Raw genomic sequence first — 12,845 nt, forward strand, 5'->3', positions numbered from 1 at the left:
GGATCAGACAGGGATCAGGGATCAGGCAGGGATCAGAGATCAGACAGGGATCAGACACGGATCAGGGATCAGACAAGAATCAGGGATCAGGCAGGGATGAGGGATCAGGCAGGGATCAGACAGGGATCAGGAATCAGGCAGGGATCAGGAATCAGACGGGGATCAGACAAGGATCAGGGGTCAGGCAGGGAGCAGACAGGGAGCAGAGAGAGATAAGGCAGGGATCACAGGAATTCTGCAGGGATGGGTCAGGGAGCACCAGGACCGGGCAGGAGTGGGTGCTGGGCTCCCTCTGCCGGCTCCGTTCACACGAATTTCTGGGTTTTGCTCCGTTTTCGCCCCATCCCGGCGCCCCACAGTTCCTCGGCAGAGGGGACCCCAAACCTGTCCCCTCTGCCGCTTCTGTCACCCCATGTCCCCCGTCTCCCTTGTCCCCTCTGCCACACCCTGGCCCCTCTGTCACCCCATCTCCTCTGTCCCCCTTGCCACCTCTTGTCCCTCTGTCCCCTCTGCCAACCCCTGTCCCTCTGTCCCCTCTGTCTTCCTGTCCCCCCATCCCTCTCCCGGGCCCACGCGCAGTGAATCCGAGCAGCTTCCGTAAAAAACAAAACTTTATTTGGTCCGTGAGAACCTGAGTTTGAACCCCACCCCTGGATAATCCGTATCGTACAGGGATTACTGCTCCCATTTACAATTGATAAAATATCCTATGTTTCTGGAGAGCTGGACAGTATTTACAGGGTTAAAAATATTCACAGCTCAGAAAGACAGAAAGGGAGAGAGAAAAACAGGGAGGACAAATCATCCGCCGGAGGAAGGCGCAGGGAAGAGGGAAAACAGGACGACAAACAAATCCAGGGACAGAGCTTCGTTCCCCAGGCCGGGGGGGCCCGGAAGGCCAGCGCAGCCCCCCAGGCTCCCCAAGGGCTGAGGGTCAGACAGACGGACACGCTGGGCAAACCCCACTGCCCTGTGTGGTATCGGGGAGGAGCGGGCAACACCGGGGCCCCCAAAATACACGCACACGCGAACACAGACACACAGGCCCGCATCGAGCCGAGAGCCACGACGTGGGTTCAGCCACACCACGGAGCCCCCGAGGCGCCCGCAAAGCTTTGCCTTGCGCTCCCCCTGCTCCCCAAATCGCTCCTTCCCTCCACACGCGTGGAGCCGGGGTGAAGCTGCTCTTAGCCCCAGGCCTGTGCGGCTCGGGGCACATGGCTTCTCTCCAGGCGCTGCTTCCCGCGGCCGCCTTTGCATAGTAACGCTTGGGTGAGGAGTTGAGGGGGGTCCCGGCTGCCGCAGCCCCCCCAGCGTCGCCCCGCAGCCCCGCTCCAGCACAGGAGGGCACCCCCACATCTCGCCCCGAGGAAACCCCAGCGGCAGCCAATTCCTAAAGCAACTGGGCACCTTCTGCTGCCCAGGACGTGAGGCGGATGGGGGGCCGAGCAGCACCGTAGCAGGGTGACCGCAGCATCCCCTGGCCTGGCCACGGCACCTCGGTGCCATGTAGGTCCTGGCAGCGGACGATGCGGGGAACGAGACAGCAGAAAGGGCCCCGGGATGGACGGAGGGGCACACAGACGGACAGACGTCAGAGGTATATGCTTCTGTTTGCAGCGCCAGGGCCCTGGCACCGCGGGAGGGGGCAGAGTCCTGAGCGTGGAGCCTGGGAAGGGCCTTGACAGCAACCCCCAGCCCCTATCTCCCGCAGCTCCCCGCCGCGTCCCAGCGTGGGGATGGGGCAGGTGGGATCCTGAGATGGCCCCGTGGCCCCAGCCGCTCCTCATAAAGTGCGTGGGGGGCTGGGGCGGCGGGCAGAGCTGGTCCCGGCCCTGAGAGCTCGCCCCGGCCCCCCGGCGCAGGGCAAAGTGCTGGCTGGGACACTGCGGCTCTGCCCCACGGCTCAGCGCTGACAGCTCGGGGCAGCACCCCGCGCCAGGAGCTCGGGGAAAATAACGGGGGAGCGGAGCAGGGACGGGGAGGCGCTTCGTCATAGGGGCCGCGGGCCGTGGAGTCCGGCGACCTCGGGCGTGAGCAGCGGGTTGTGGGTGCCCTTGGTCGACATCCAGTCATTGAGGAAGGCCTGGGCAGCTTTGCGGTGCGCCAGGCGGTGGGTGATGGAGAAGCCGGCGTTACCCTCCAGCTGGGAGAGGATCACCAGCACCTGCCTGCGGAAAGAGCAACGGGCTCAGGGCCAGTACCTGCCTCTGCCCCTGCCCGTTTCCCACCTCGCCAACCTGTGCCCCGCGCCGCCCGCCGCCCCGGCCCTGCCTACCCCGGACCTGTGCAGGGGGGGGACGCTGTCCTGCGTTTTGAGGCTGCCGCGCGTGGAGACGACGTTGAAGCTGTCGGTGCAGTCACACTGGACGTGCAGGTAGGACTTGGGGTGCCGGTTCTCCACCACCACAATAAGTCCTGCCCAGCCGTGCGTCAGGTAGTAGCAGGTCATCCCCTCGCGGCCCTGGGGCAAAGAGCAAGGTCACTCCTGCCTCCAAATCTCAGCCCCTGGACCAGCATCCTCCACCTCCACCTGCTGGGGCCGCCCAGGGAGCAAAGGCAGTGGGCGTCCAAGGGGTAGGAGGGGACTGGGTGGCAGCCAGAGCTGAGGACATGGCCAAGGCAGGGACCAGGCTCCCACTGGCAGCATCATGGAAGAATCATAGCATTGTTTAGGTTTGAAAAGGCCTCTAAGCTCATCCAGCCCAACCATCAGCCAACCCCACCATGCCAACTAAACCATGTCCCTAAATGCCACGGCTACACGGTTTTTGAACCCCTCCAGGGATGGAGACTCCCCCACTGCCCTGGGCAGCCTCTGCCAGGGCTTCATCACTCTGTCAATAAAGACATTTTTCCCAATATCCAATCTAAACCTCCCCTGGGACAACTTGAGGTCATTTCCTCTCATACTTTCCCTTGTTACTTGGGAGAAGACCACCTCGCTCCAACCTCCTTTCCCGGAGCTGCAGAGACCGATGAGGTCTCCCCTCAGCCTCCTCTTCTCCAGGCTAAACACCCAGCACCAGCCTCACCGCAGCCCCCAACCTGCACCACCCACACCCACCTCGTGCCGCTCGCCCTTGTTCTCGGTCAGCAGGATGATGGCATCGGCCAGCGTGGTGGGCTGCGCCTCCACCTGCTCCACCATCACCAGGCGGGAGCTGTAGATGGCCAGGATATAGCTGGAATAATCGGTGGCTGGGCGGCTGCTGGTGGGACTGGATGCTTTGGAGACACATGGGGGAAAGGAAGGATCAACGAGACCATCCCCAAGCCCACAACCCCAGGTACAGGGTGCTGCAGGGTGCTGCACGCATGCAACCTCCTCCCCAAGATGGTCCCCACGGTGAAGACCAAGGGCTTTGCCACCTCTGCCTCCCCCAGAGTTTCAGCCCGCGGAGCAGCAAGAAGGAAGCGCAGCCCTTACCCTGGGCGGCGGCGGAGCCGGCCAAGGCAGCGCTCCAGTGGTTGAAGGCACAGCACACGACAGCGTACTCGCCCGGCTCCAGCATGACATCGCAGTTGACGAACTTCTTGACAGCTCGTTTGCTGTGAGCCATCAGCCGGCCCAGGCTCAGCTTGTTCCCACTGGTGAAGGTGGCCCGGAAAACCATGATGCACAGATCCAGCAAGTGGCTGTCCACCGTGTCTGAACGCCTGCACCGGGATGGGGACAAGGGTCACATGTCACCCCAGTGCCGCCCCGCAGAGCACGAGGAGGCCACGGGCAGGAGAGCAGATGCAGAGGAAGAGTCCTCCTGCGGCCCTACGTATGCAGCTCCAGGAACCAGCACACGTTCAGGGCTTGGGTTTTGGTTACAGCAGGAATAGACCCGAAGAAGAGGAGAAATGGGGGCCCAGCCCTGAGCAATGTGACCCCGTGAGATGGGATGGGCAAGAGCCCAATGTGATGGCAGATACTCCTGAGTCTGGGTCCCCGTGCTGCCCAGCTCACCTGCTGCCCTCCTGGAAGAGGGCAAACTCCAGGGCGGCTCGCTCCAGCACCGTCAGCGATGTCACTGTCACCGGCCCATTGGCCTTGTTGGGGAACATGCCCTGCACACGCACCTCGTGCCAGTCCGAATGGAGCTTGCAGATATCCACGGAGTCAAAATACCTGCAGGGAAGCTGGGCTCAGACCTGGCGGGGTCCTCTGGGGGGGCCCTGCTCTGCCCTCACGCCACAGCACGCTGCGGCTCACGCAGCGCAGGGAGATCACCTGCACCCCCAGGGATGCTCAGTCCTGTCAGCCCCATCTTTACCTCCAGGTCTCATTTTCTGGCCCCTGCCCAGCTCCCCACCCCACAGCCTCTGCCTCCTGGGCGCTCCCATACTTGATGAAATCGCTGTACTCCATCCAGAAGACGCCTTCGCTGCTGCCGTGGGGCATGAGGTCGTGACGCAAGGCAGCCGGCCAGTGCGGCCACTCATCTGACCAGCTGCCGTTCCAGGAGAAGCGGCCCCAGGGGTTTCGGAGCCGCAGTAACCTGGGGAAAAGGGAAAAACAGTGTCAGAGGCCCAGGAGCAAGGAAAGCACAAGACAGGTCAGCTCTGAGATGCTCTCCCAGTTCTGCAGACCCAGCACTTTCCCCTTGGAGGCCACCACCCCACTTCTGCCTCTGCCTTTCAAAGCCCTCACAGCATCCCAGGCCAAATTTGCCACCCTCACCGTGGCCTCAGACACCCTTGTCCTGCAGCTCCAGTCCTGCTGCAGCTCCCTCTGCCAGGAGCCTCTAGCTGCAGGGAGGAGGCTGCTGAAAATGAGGCTTCATGAAGCACCCAGGCTGTTGGGGGCAGCGCCCCTTCCACCCAGGCAAAGACGGTTGATGTCACAACATGGGACATTTATGCAGTGCTACAGACTAGGAGAAGTCTGGCTGGAAAGCTGCCTGGAGGAGAAGGACCTGGGGATGTTGGTTGACAGCGACTGAACATGAGCCAGCAGTGGCCCAGGTGGCCAAGAAGGCCAATGGCATCTTGGCTTGGATCAGAAACGGCATGGCCAGCAGGTCCAGGGAGGTTCTTCTCCCTCTGTACTCGGCACTGGTGAGACCGCTCCTCGAATCCTGTGTTCAGTTCTGGGCCCCTCACCACAAGGAGGATGTTGAGGCTCTGCAGCAAATCCAGAGAAGAGCAATGGGGCTGGAGAACAGGCCTTACGAGGAGCGGCTGAGAGAGCTGGGGGTGTTTAGCCTGGAGAAATGGAGGCTGAGGGGAGACCTCATTGCTCTCTACAACTACCTGAAAGGAGGTTGTGGAGAGGAGGGAGCTGGGCTCTTCTCCCAAGTGACAGGGGACAGGACAAGAGGGAATGGCCTCAAGCTGCACCAGGGGAGGTTCAGGCTGGACATCAAGAAAAAAACTTTTCACGGGAAGGGTCATCGGGCACTGGCAGAGGCTGCCCAGGGAGGGGGTTCAGTCACCTTCCCTGGTGGTGTTTAAGGGACGGGTGGCACTGAGGGACATGGTTTAGTGCTTGATAGGAATGGTTGGACTCGATGATCCAGTGCATCTTTTCCAACCTGGTGATTCTATGATTCTAACCTAGGATGGAGAAACAGCCCTCGCTGGCCATGAGGATGGGGCTCCAAAGGGTCCCAAGGTTCAGTCAATTACCTGTCCCCAGGGCCAGCCTCCACTCTGAACCCACCTGAAGCCTTGGACATCCCGCACGTCCAGGATGGAGTAGGCGTGCCGGGGACGCAGACCCATGCTCTCGTAAGCCACATCGTCCACTTTCATGTTGCCTCCGCCACAGGATGCACCCATGAGGAACCTACATGGGGGACAGCAGAACACTCAGTGTCCTGCCAGACCTGGCAGAGGGGGAAGTTCTGTCCCAGTGCTTGAGGCATGAGACAGATTTCCACCCCAGGAGATTCTTGGATATTCCCCCTCCCCAACACCATAGTTACCTTCCCCAGAGCAGTGCCCCAACCCCACTGGCCAGAGCTCTGCCCACTCAGGCTCTGTGGTCCACCACACAAAGCCAGGCAGCGGGTGAGGACAGGCTCCTCGGGGCGGGACATCTGCACCAGGCAGGTGTAGGGGGACACCACGGGCTGGGACCCATCAGGCTCCCATGTGGCCCAGCTGCAACCCCGCCTTCAGCCATCCCAGCAAAACCACTCAGATTTCCAATGCCCAGGAAACCAACTGCGCTCCTGCTCCTCCTGCTGGGGTCTGGTTGGCTTTTGCTGTGTCTCCTTCGAGTCAAGGCCGAGTCAAGGCCGTGGAGGTGATCTGAGGGCTGGAGCACCTCTGCTATGAGGCCAGGCTGAGACAGGTGGGGTTGTTCAGCCTGGAGAAGAAATGGCTGTGGGGAGAACTTTAAAGCACCTTCCAGTGCTGAAAGGGGGTCCAGGAAAGCTGGGGAGGGGCTTTTTAGAAGGGCTTGTGGTGACAGGATGAGGGGCTTTAAATTGGAAGAGGGGAGATTTACATTAGACATTAGGAAGAAATTCTTGATAATGACGAGAGGGAGGCCCTGGCCCAGATTGCCCAGAGGAGTGGTGGCTGCCCCATCCCTGGAGGTGTTCAAGGCCAGGTTGGATGGGGCTTGGAGCCCCTGATCCAGTGGGAGGTGTCCCTGCCCATGGCAGGGGTGGAACTGGATGGGCTTTGAGGTTCCTTCCAACCCAAACCATTCCATGATTCCTCTAGACCATCTGTGGTCCTGCCCAGGTGTGTCCAGCAGACATGCCACGTGTGGGTGGGAAACACATGCAGGGTTGAGCACTCAACAACACCAACCAACAAAAAGCAAAGCAAGCGGGGTCAGTGCCAGCCCCTTCAAAACTCCCGCAAACAGTAAATGTGCGCAGGGACGTTCTCCAGGATTTTAATCTCATAGGAAAATTAAACAAAGGAGAAATATTACAGCTTAGAGATGGAGCTCTGCCAGCACTCCAGATGAATGCCAAGGGGGTGGTCTCCACCCGAGGCAATGCAACAGCCCCTCTCCTCTGAGCAGCCCCCCTCACCCCCATCTCCGAGCGCCCCTGCTCCTGCGCAGGGCCCTTACCCAGCCTCCTTAGAACTCAGCATTTTGGCCCAGATGAGGTCAGTGTCAATGGGCTCCTCGCGAGGGTTAGTGGAGCTGACCTGCAGCATCAGGCTCTCGCAGGGGGCACCCGTTAGTGTAGCCAGGCCTTCGATAGCGCGCCCCGCCTGGAGGGCAAAGTACGAACCATGAAGCTTGGCCAGAGCCTTCTCAATGAGAGCAACCCACAGCTGCTTCCTCTGGGCCTGCGGAAAGAGGGAGAAACACGTCACAAGCCAGCCTGGGCAGGGGATGGGAAAGCCGAACCCAACTCAGCCACCCCTGCCGGCCCTCCCGCTGCAATGGGAGATGGAGAGGCAGGAGCAGGAAGGCCAAGCCACCAGCTTGTCCACGTGAGGCCAACGAAGACCCCGCTCACTGCCTGCTCAGTGATTTCTTTGCAGAGTTTAATTCCCCTTGGGAAAACATCCTGGAATGAACATCCAGGAGGCCCGGATGCAAACCCAGATGCACCCAGGCAGTCAGGCTGGCCGGGATGGGTGTCTGACTTGTAAGCTATTGGCTCATTTTTACTGCTTCAACCTGGATTTCAAGAGGTTTATTAATGGAAGAGGACATCAAGCACATCTGGAACAGCTGCCTTTCACTCACACATCATCACAAAGCAAAACCCATGCTCCCCCAGCAGAGGAAGCTGCGTAGTGCACAAAGAGCTAGGGGACTGATTAGATTTCACCCCTGGAACAGAGATGTGGTTCCAAGGACAGGCTTCAAACACTCCCAGACAAACTTCCCTACTCCAGCACAGGGAAAGTGGCAGGAGGTAAGGAGAAGATGCCAGCTCTGCAGTGGGAAGCTCTCCCCAGAGTCGCTCTGCTCTGCTGCCAGGCTGTTGTTCTTGGCATCGCAAGGCTGACTATGGATTCGGAAAGAAATGCAGAAGTTGCATTAATGCACCCCGAGGTTTGTAAAGCCTTGAACAGGCACGGCAAGGTGGGCTCAGGGCGCAGCCTTCATCACCACAACCAAGCTCCCCCTGCGGTTCCTGGATGCTTTCAGGCTGGGGAGATGCTCCAGCCCCTCCCTGCAGTGAGGACACAAAGAGAAAGGTGCATCAGGACAGAAGGCACAGAGACATTTGGTGGTCTCCAGGTCCCCAGCACACTGGGTTCTGTAGCCAGTGCTAGAAGAGCAGCAGGGGAAAGGCATCTGGAGACAGCGACTGCGAGCAGCTCACAGGTGGCAGCCAAGAGCTGGGAGAGAAAAGGCGGGCAGCCAAGGTTTCTTTCCAATAGATAAAGCTTACAAGTGCTTTTCACTGCTTTTTGAGTCCCTCACTCAACAAAATCTACCTTTATTTCTGCCTGAGCCACAGCCAAGGAGCTCCGATAAGAGCCTGACTTTCCTTTATTTTTGAAACTCTCCAGTTTTCCAATTTTAGCCCCACATTCAGCTCACACAGCTAAACGCTTAGCAGAAAAACCTCATCACGATTCAGACACCCCTGGAAGCAAAAGCAGGGCAAGCCCAGCCCATGGAAAACCTATAATCTTCCAAAGGAAAAAAACTAGACTTGAAATTTTAAGAGAGGGAAGATGGATGGGAACAAAAAAACACCAAGACAGGCAAATCTTACACTGAAAATAGAGTCTGTCTGGATCCTCTGTGCCTCCTGCGAGGCAGCATCAGAATCACAGGATGGTTTGGGCTGGAAGGGACCTCAAAGCCCATCCAGTCCCACACCTTGCCATGGGCAGGGACACCTCCCACTGGATCCAAGCCCCATCCAGCCTGGCCTTGAACACCTCCAGGGATGGGGCAGCCACCACTCCTCTGGGCAACCTGGGCCAGGGCCTCCCCACAGCAAAACATTTCTTCCTAAGATCTTGTCTCAATCTCCTCTCTTTCAGCTGAAAACCATTCCCCCTCATCCTATCCCTGCCCTCCCTGATCCAGAGCCACTCCCCAGCTTTCCTGGAGACACTTTCAGCACTGAAAGCTGCTCTAAAGTCTCCCCAGAGCCTTATCTCCTCCAGGCTGAACAATCCCAACTCTCTTGGTCTGTCCTTGTACAGGCGGCGTTCCAGCCCTCACACTATCTTTGTAGACACAGACTCCTCTTTCTTCCCCTCTCCAAAGTTTCTCCTTAGCAGGACCGGCAGCTGGCAGTGCTGGTGCTCATCTTGCCCCACTCGATGTCCCCAGGGCCAGCTCAGAGGGCAGTGGGGCAGCCCGTCCCTGTGCCTGCACAGCCCCTGCCCAGGGGCTCAGGAGCCAGTATTGCCAACCGTGCTGAGGCTGCTGCCCAGTAGCTCCAACACAATGAGCAGTTGTCCCAAGGCACTGGAGAGACCGCTCCTCGAATCCTGTGTTCAGTTCTGGGCCCCTCACCACAAGAAGGATGTTGAGGCTCTGCAGCAAATCCAGAGAAGAGCAACAAAGCTGGTGAAGGGGCTGGAGAACAGGCCTTATGAGGAACAGCTGAGAGAGCTGGGGGTGTTTAGCCTGGAGAAGAGGAGGCTAAGGGGAGACCTCATTGCTCTCTACAACTACCGTAAAGGAGGTTGTGGAGAGGAGGGAGCTGGGCTCTTCTCCCAAGTGACAAGGGACAGGACGAGAGGGAATGGCCTCAAGCTGCACCAGGGGAGGTTCAGGCTGGACATCAAGAAAAAAATTTTCACAGAAAGGGTCATTGGGTGCTGGCAGAGGCTGCCCAGGGAGGGTGTTGAGTCACCTTCCCTGGAGGTGTTTAAGGGACGGGTGGACAAGGTGCTGAGGGACATGATTTAGTGATTGATGGGAATGGTTGGACTCGATGATCCAGTGGGTCCTTTCCAACCTGGTGATCCTGTGATTCTGTGATTCTATGATTCTAAGGCCACCTCCCCGCTGCAGGGGGCAGAGGCTGTTGAGCCCACACAAACTGGGGACCCCGTAAGCGGTGGTGACAATGAAGTCCCCAAAACGCTCCTTTTCACACCCCATTTCCCCAGCCTGACACCTACTCGTGGTGCTGTTTGGGGCTGGGAAGACTTTAAAGCAGAAGGTTGGAATTTGCAGCACAAAGCCCAGCCCAACAGTGCTGACTCCCCTATCCTCCTGACAGCAGGGCTGTGTTTCGTTTGTAGGATTTTGCTGCCTGCGTTTCAATAAAGACATTTTCAGTCTCCTTCATGGACGTGATCCCAGCACGCTCCCCAGCGCCTGGCAGGCAGGGCAGGGCATAACATGCAGAGATGTCCCAAAGCAGCCGAGGGAGCTTCATTAATCCCAGCAGATGCCACTTGAGCATGCTCGGAGCAACTGGGCACTGGCTCAGAACCAGGCTGATCCATCTCGCTCTCCACAGTCCCTTCCTGGCAAAGCCAAGCTGCCAGACCTCCCCGCAGAGGAAAGGAGCAGCTTTCTCTCGACCCCTTGCTGTGCAAAACATACAGGTTAAAACACTTCCCTTTTGCTGTGAAGAGTAAGGACGGCTCCCCCTGCAAGTGAAGTAGCTGCGGTGCAGGGAGGAGCAAGGGAAAAGCAAATGCAAACGAAACTTCTCCATCACAGCCTGGAAAATTCCAAAAAGGTCCTAAATACATTTATGTTATGGTCTCAAAGACTTCATTTGCCTTGAGGGTACAGCAAAAAGCAAGGTCCTGAGCCGCAAACGCCAAACACAGCACAAAGTAGGAGCCTCACACAAACCCCAGCAGCACCTTTTCCCACTGCCTTCATCAATCCCGTCCTGGGAGAGTCAGGGATGAGCCCCCCTGCCCCTGGAGCGCTACCCACCCCCTCCTGGCACCGCTGACCTGCGAGAAGAGGAGGTATCCACACTCGTCGCATGGCAGCATGTCGTCCACCAGCACTGTGGTCCACGTGCCGTCCTTACAGAGCCGCACCTGGTAGGCACCCTCAGGGCACAGTGTCCTCGTGATCATCACCCTCTCCACCAGCTCCGGCCGCTCGGCCAGCACGGCCAGGGCGCTCAGGAACCTGCCGGCAGGACAGGAAAGGCTCAGCAGGGCCCACAGCTGCTTGGAAAGGGGTGAGGCAGAGGACAGGGAGCACGCTTCGGGGTGTAAATGGGTTTGAGCAGGGCTGAGGGGGCTGGTGTGGAGCTGGATGAATGGGGGAGAGGAGGAAGCGGTATAGGAGGAGGTCAGCATGGCTCGCTGCCCCTTACCAGCAGTTTCCCAGCAGTCCCTGAAGGATATCGGAGGGCCTGGGGGTCCGAAACACTGACCACTTCACCGACCGGTCCTTGAAGATGCTACAGTTGATTTCGTGGGGTCGCAGCCACTGTTTCACCCTCTGCTGCACGCTGTCGCCTTCTGGGAACCCCACAGACTTGGGCCCAGGGTGGAAACTGTCATCTACAAAATTCACTTTGTTCTGCAAGAGTGAAAGGCAAGGACAGGGTCAGTGTGTGGCCGTGCGGCACTCGGCTCCAACGGGCTCTTGGAGCCCTTGGAAGCCACCCCTGCACCCCCAGAGCAAGAGCGGAGCCCACAGCCTCCTGCCTGGCCCGAGCAGCCCCTTCCAGTGCTGGGCAGGGGGTCTGCTGGCAGCAGCACAGATGCATTTTGTGCATCAGGTCCAGTGCTCACCCCTGCCACAAGCCGGCTCACCTCTCCGGACCTTGATTTCTGGACTACAACTCAAATTCACATTCTTCTGTCTCACAGAAACCTTCCCAGGCAGGAACTGTCTCACCTTTTGAGCTGGTGCTAAAAGCTGGACTGTGGGGGACCTTGGCTGCCTTTAGAAGTGGCAAAGCATGTGAGCAGCACCCCTGCAAGCAGCCAACTGCCAAGCAAACGCTCCTCAAAAACACGGGTGGACGAGGCACTGAGGGATATGGTTTAGTGTTTGATAGGAATGGTTGGACTCGATGATCCGGTGGGTCTCTTCCAACCTGGTGATTCTATGATTTAACACAAGCCCCGTGCAGCGGCTGAACCAGCCCTGCTCCCGAGGGGACACTCAGGGCTGAGCAACCCTGTGCTGTCCCCCAGGCACGACCACGGAGATCAGGGCAGCTTTCAGAGTTGGATTTAAGCCCGACTACAAACAGGGAAGCAATTCTGGAGTGAGGGCATCGTCACAGCAAGAGCTGCTGCAGCAGGATAGGGCAGATAATCCCACAGGTATCGGCCACAGCAAGCATGGAAGCACAGAACTTCACCAAGTGGAGAAAGGCAGCTTTTTTCAGATGCTTTGACACAGGGTGAAATGAGAGCTGGGATTTCTTTGTTATTGTTAATTAAACGAAATGAAATTCTTTCAGCAAAAGCCGGCTCTGATTCAATTAGCTTTTCTGCACACCAAATTGGTCGTTATCCTTCCTCTTTTGATGGAATCCTGCACGAATGCTCCCTTCGTGGGGCCTCAATTGGCACTTACAGCTCCTCTTTGCAAAGAGGTGGTTTTCAGTTAATAGATGTCGCTGCTCAAACACCAAAACCAGCCAAAAAGGCCGTGTCCCAGGGCTGCCCGGCTTTCTCAGGGAGAGCGTCTGCTCCGGGCAGCTGCGAGCAGCTGCCTCACCCGCATCGGCCAGCAACCCCACCCCGGCCTCGCACCCGCGCCTCTCGGGTTGCAGCCAGCGCAGGCGCCCGGCATGGAGGGCAGCACAGGCACAGGGCAGAGCTGCTGCCCGGGAAACACAGCCTGGGGGCACCACAAGCTTTATGGCCCTTGGGGAGCAGCTGCAGGGCTTTGCCAAGCAACACAGGTGGGAGAAGCCTTCAATGCATCCAGTTCTGGAATCCTCAACACAAGAAGGAGATGGGGCTGTTGGAATGGGTCCAGAGGAGGACACGGAGATGATCCAAGGACTGGAGCACCT

At 58.5% G+C, this 12,845-nt stretch overlaps 1 protein-coding gene across 7 annotated transcripts in view; it reads right to left on the reverse strand.

The window, feature by feature from the left end:
• Positions 1-593: 593 nt before the first annotated feature.
• The window catches only part of CAPN15 (calpain 15), a 56,029-nt gene continuing 43,777 nt past the window's right edge, over positions 594-12,845 (reverse strand). For 6 of the 7 annotated variants that reach the window (XM_069870086.1, XM_069870083.1, XM_069870087.1 and 3 more), the window contains 10 exons: positions 11,181-11,389; positions 10,807-10,990; positions 7,028-7,251; positions 5,654-5,779; positions 4,338-4,490; positions 3,959-4,120; positions 3,431-3,660; positions 3,068-3,228; positions 2,286-2,464; positions 594-2,171 (listed from right to left, as the gene is read on the reverse strand). In XM_069870086.1, the coding sequence (XP_069726187.1) occupies positions 1,994-2,171; positions 2,286-2,464; positions 3,068-3,228; positions 3,431-3,660; positions 3,959-4,120; positions 4,338-4,490; positions 5,654-5,779; positions 7,028-7,251; positions 10,807-10,990; positions 11,181-11,389 (1,806 nt within the window). In that variant the 3' untranslated portion in view covers positions 594-1,993. Of the gene's footprint in view, positions 2,172-2,278; positions 2,465-3,067; positions 3,229-3,430; positions 3,661-3,958; positions 4,121-4,337; positions 4,491-5,653; positions 5,780-7,027; positions 7,252-10,806; positions 10,991-11,180; positions 11,390-12,845 lie in introns of all 7 variants that reach the window. The other variant, XM_069870085.1, reaches the window with a different exon arrangement.

This window comes from Phaenicophaeus curvirostris, chromosome 16, assembly GCF_032191515.1.
Source record: "Phaenicophaeus curvirostris isolate KB17595 chromosome 16, BPBGC_Pcur_1.0, whole genome shotgun sequence".
NCBI lineage: Eukaryota > Metazoa > Chordata > Aves > Cuculiformes > Cuculidae > Phaenicophaeus > Phaenicophaeus curvirostris.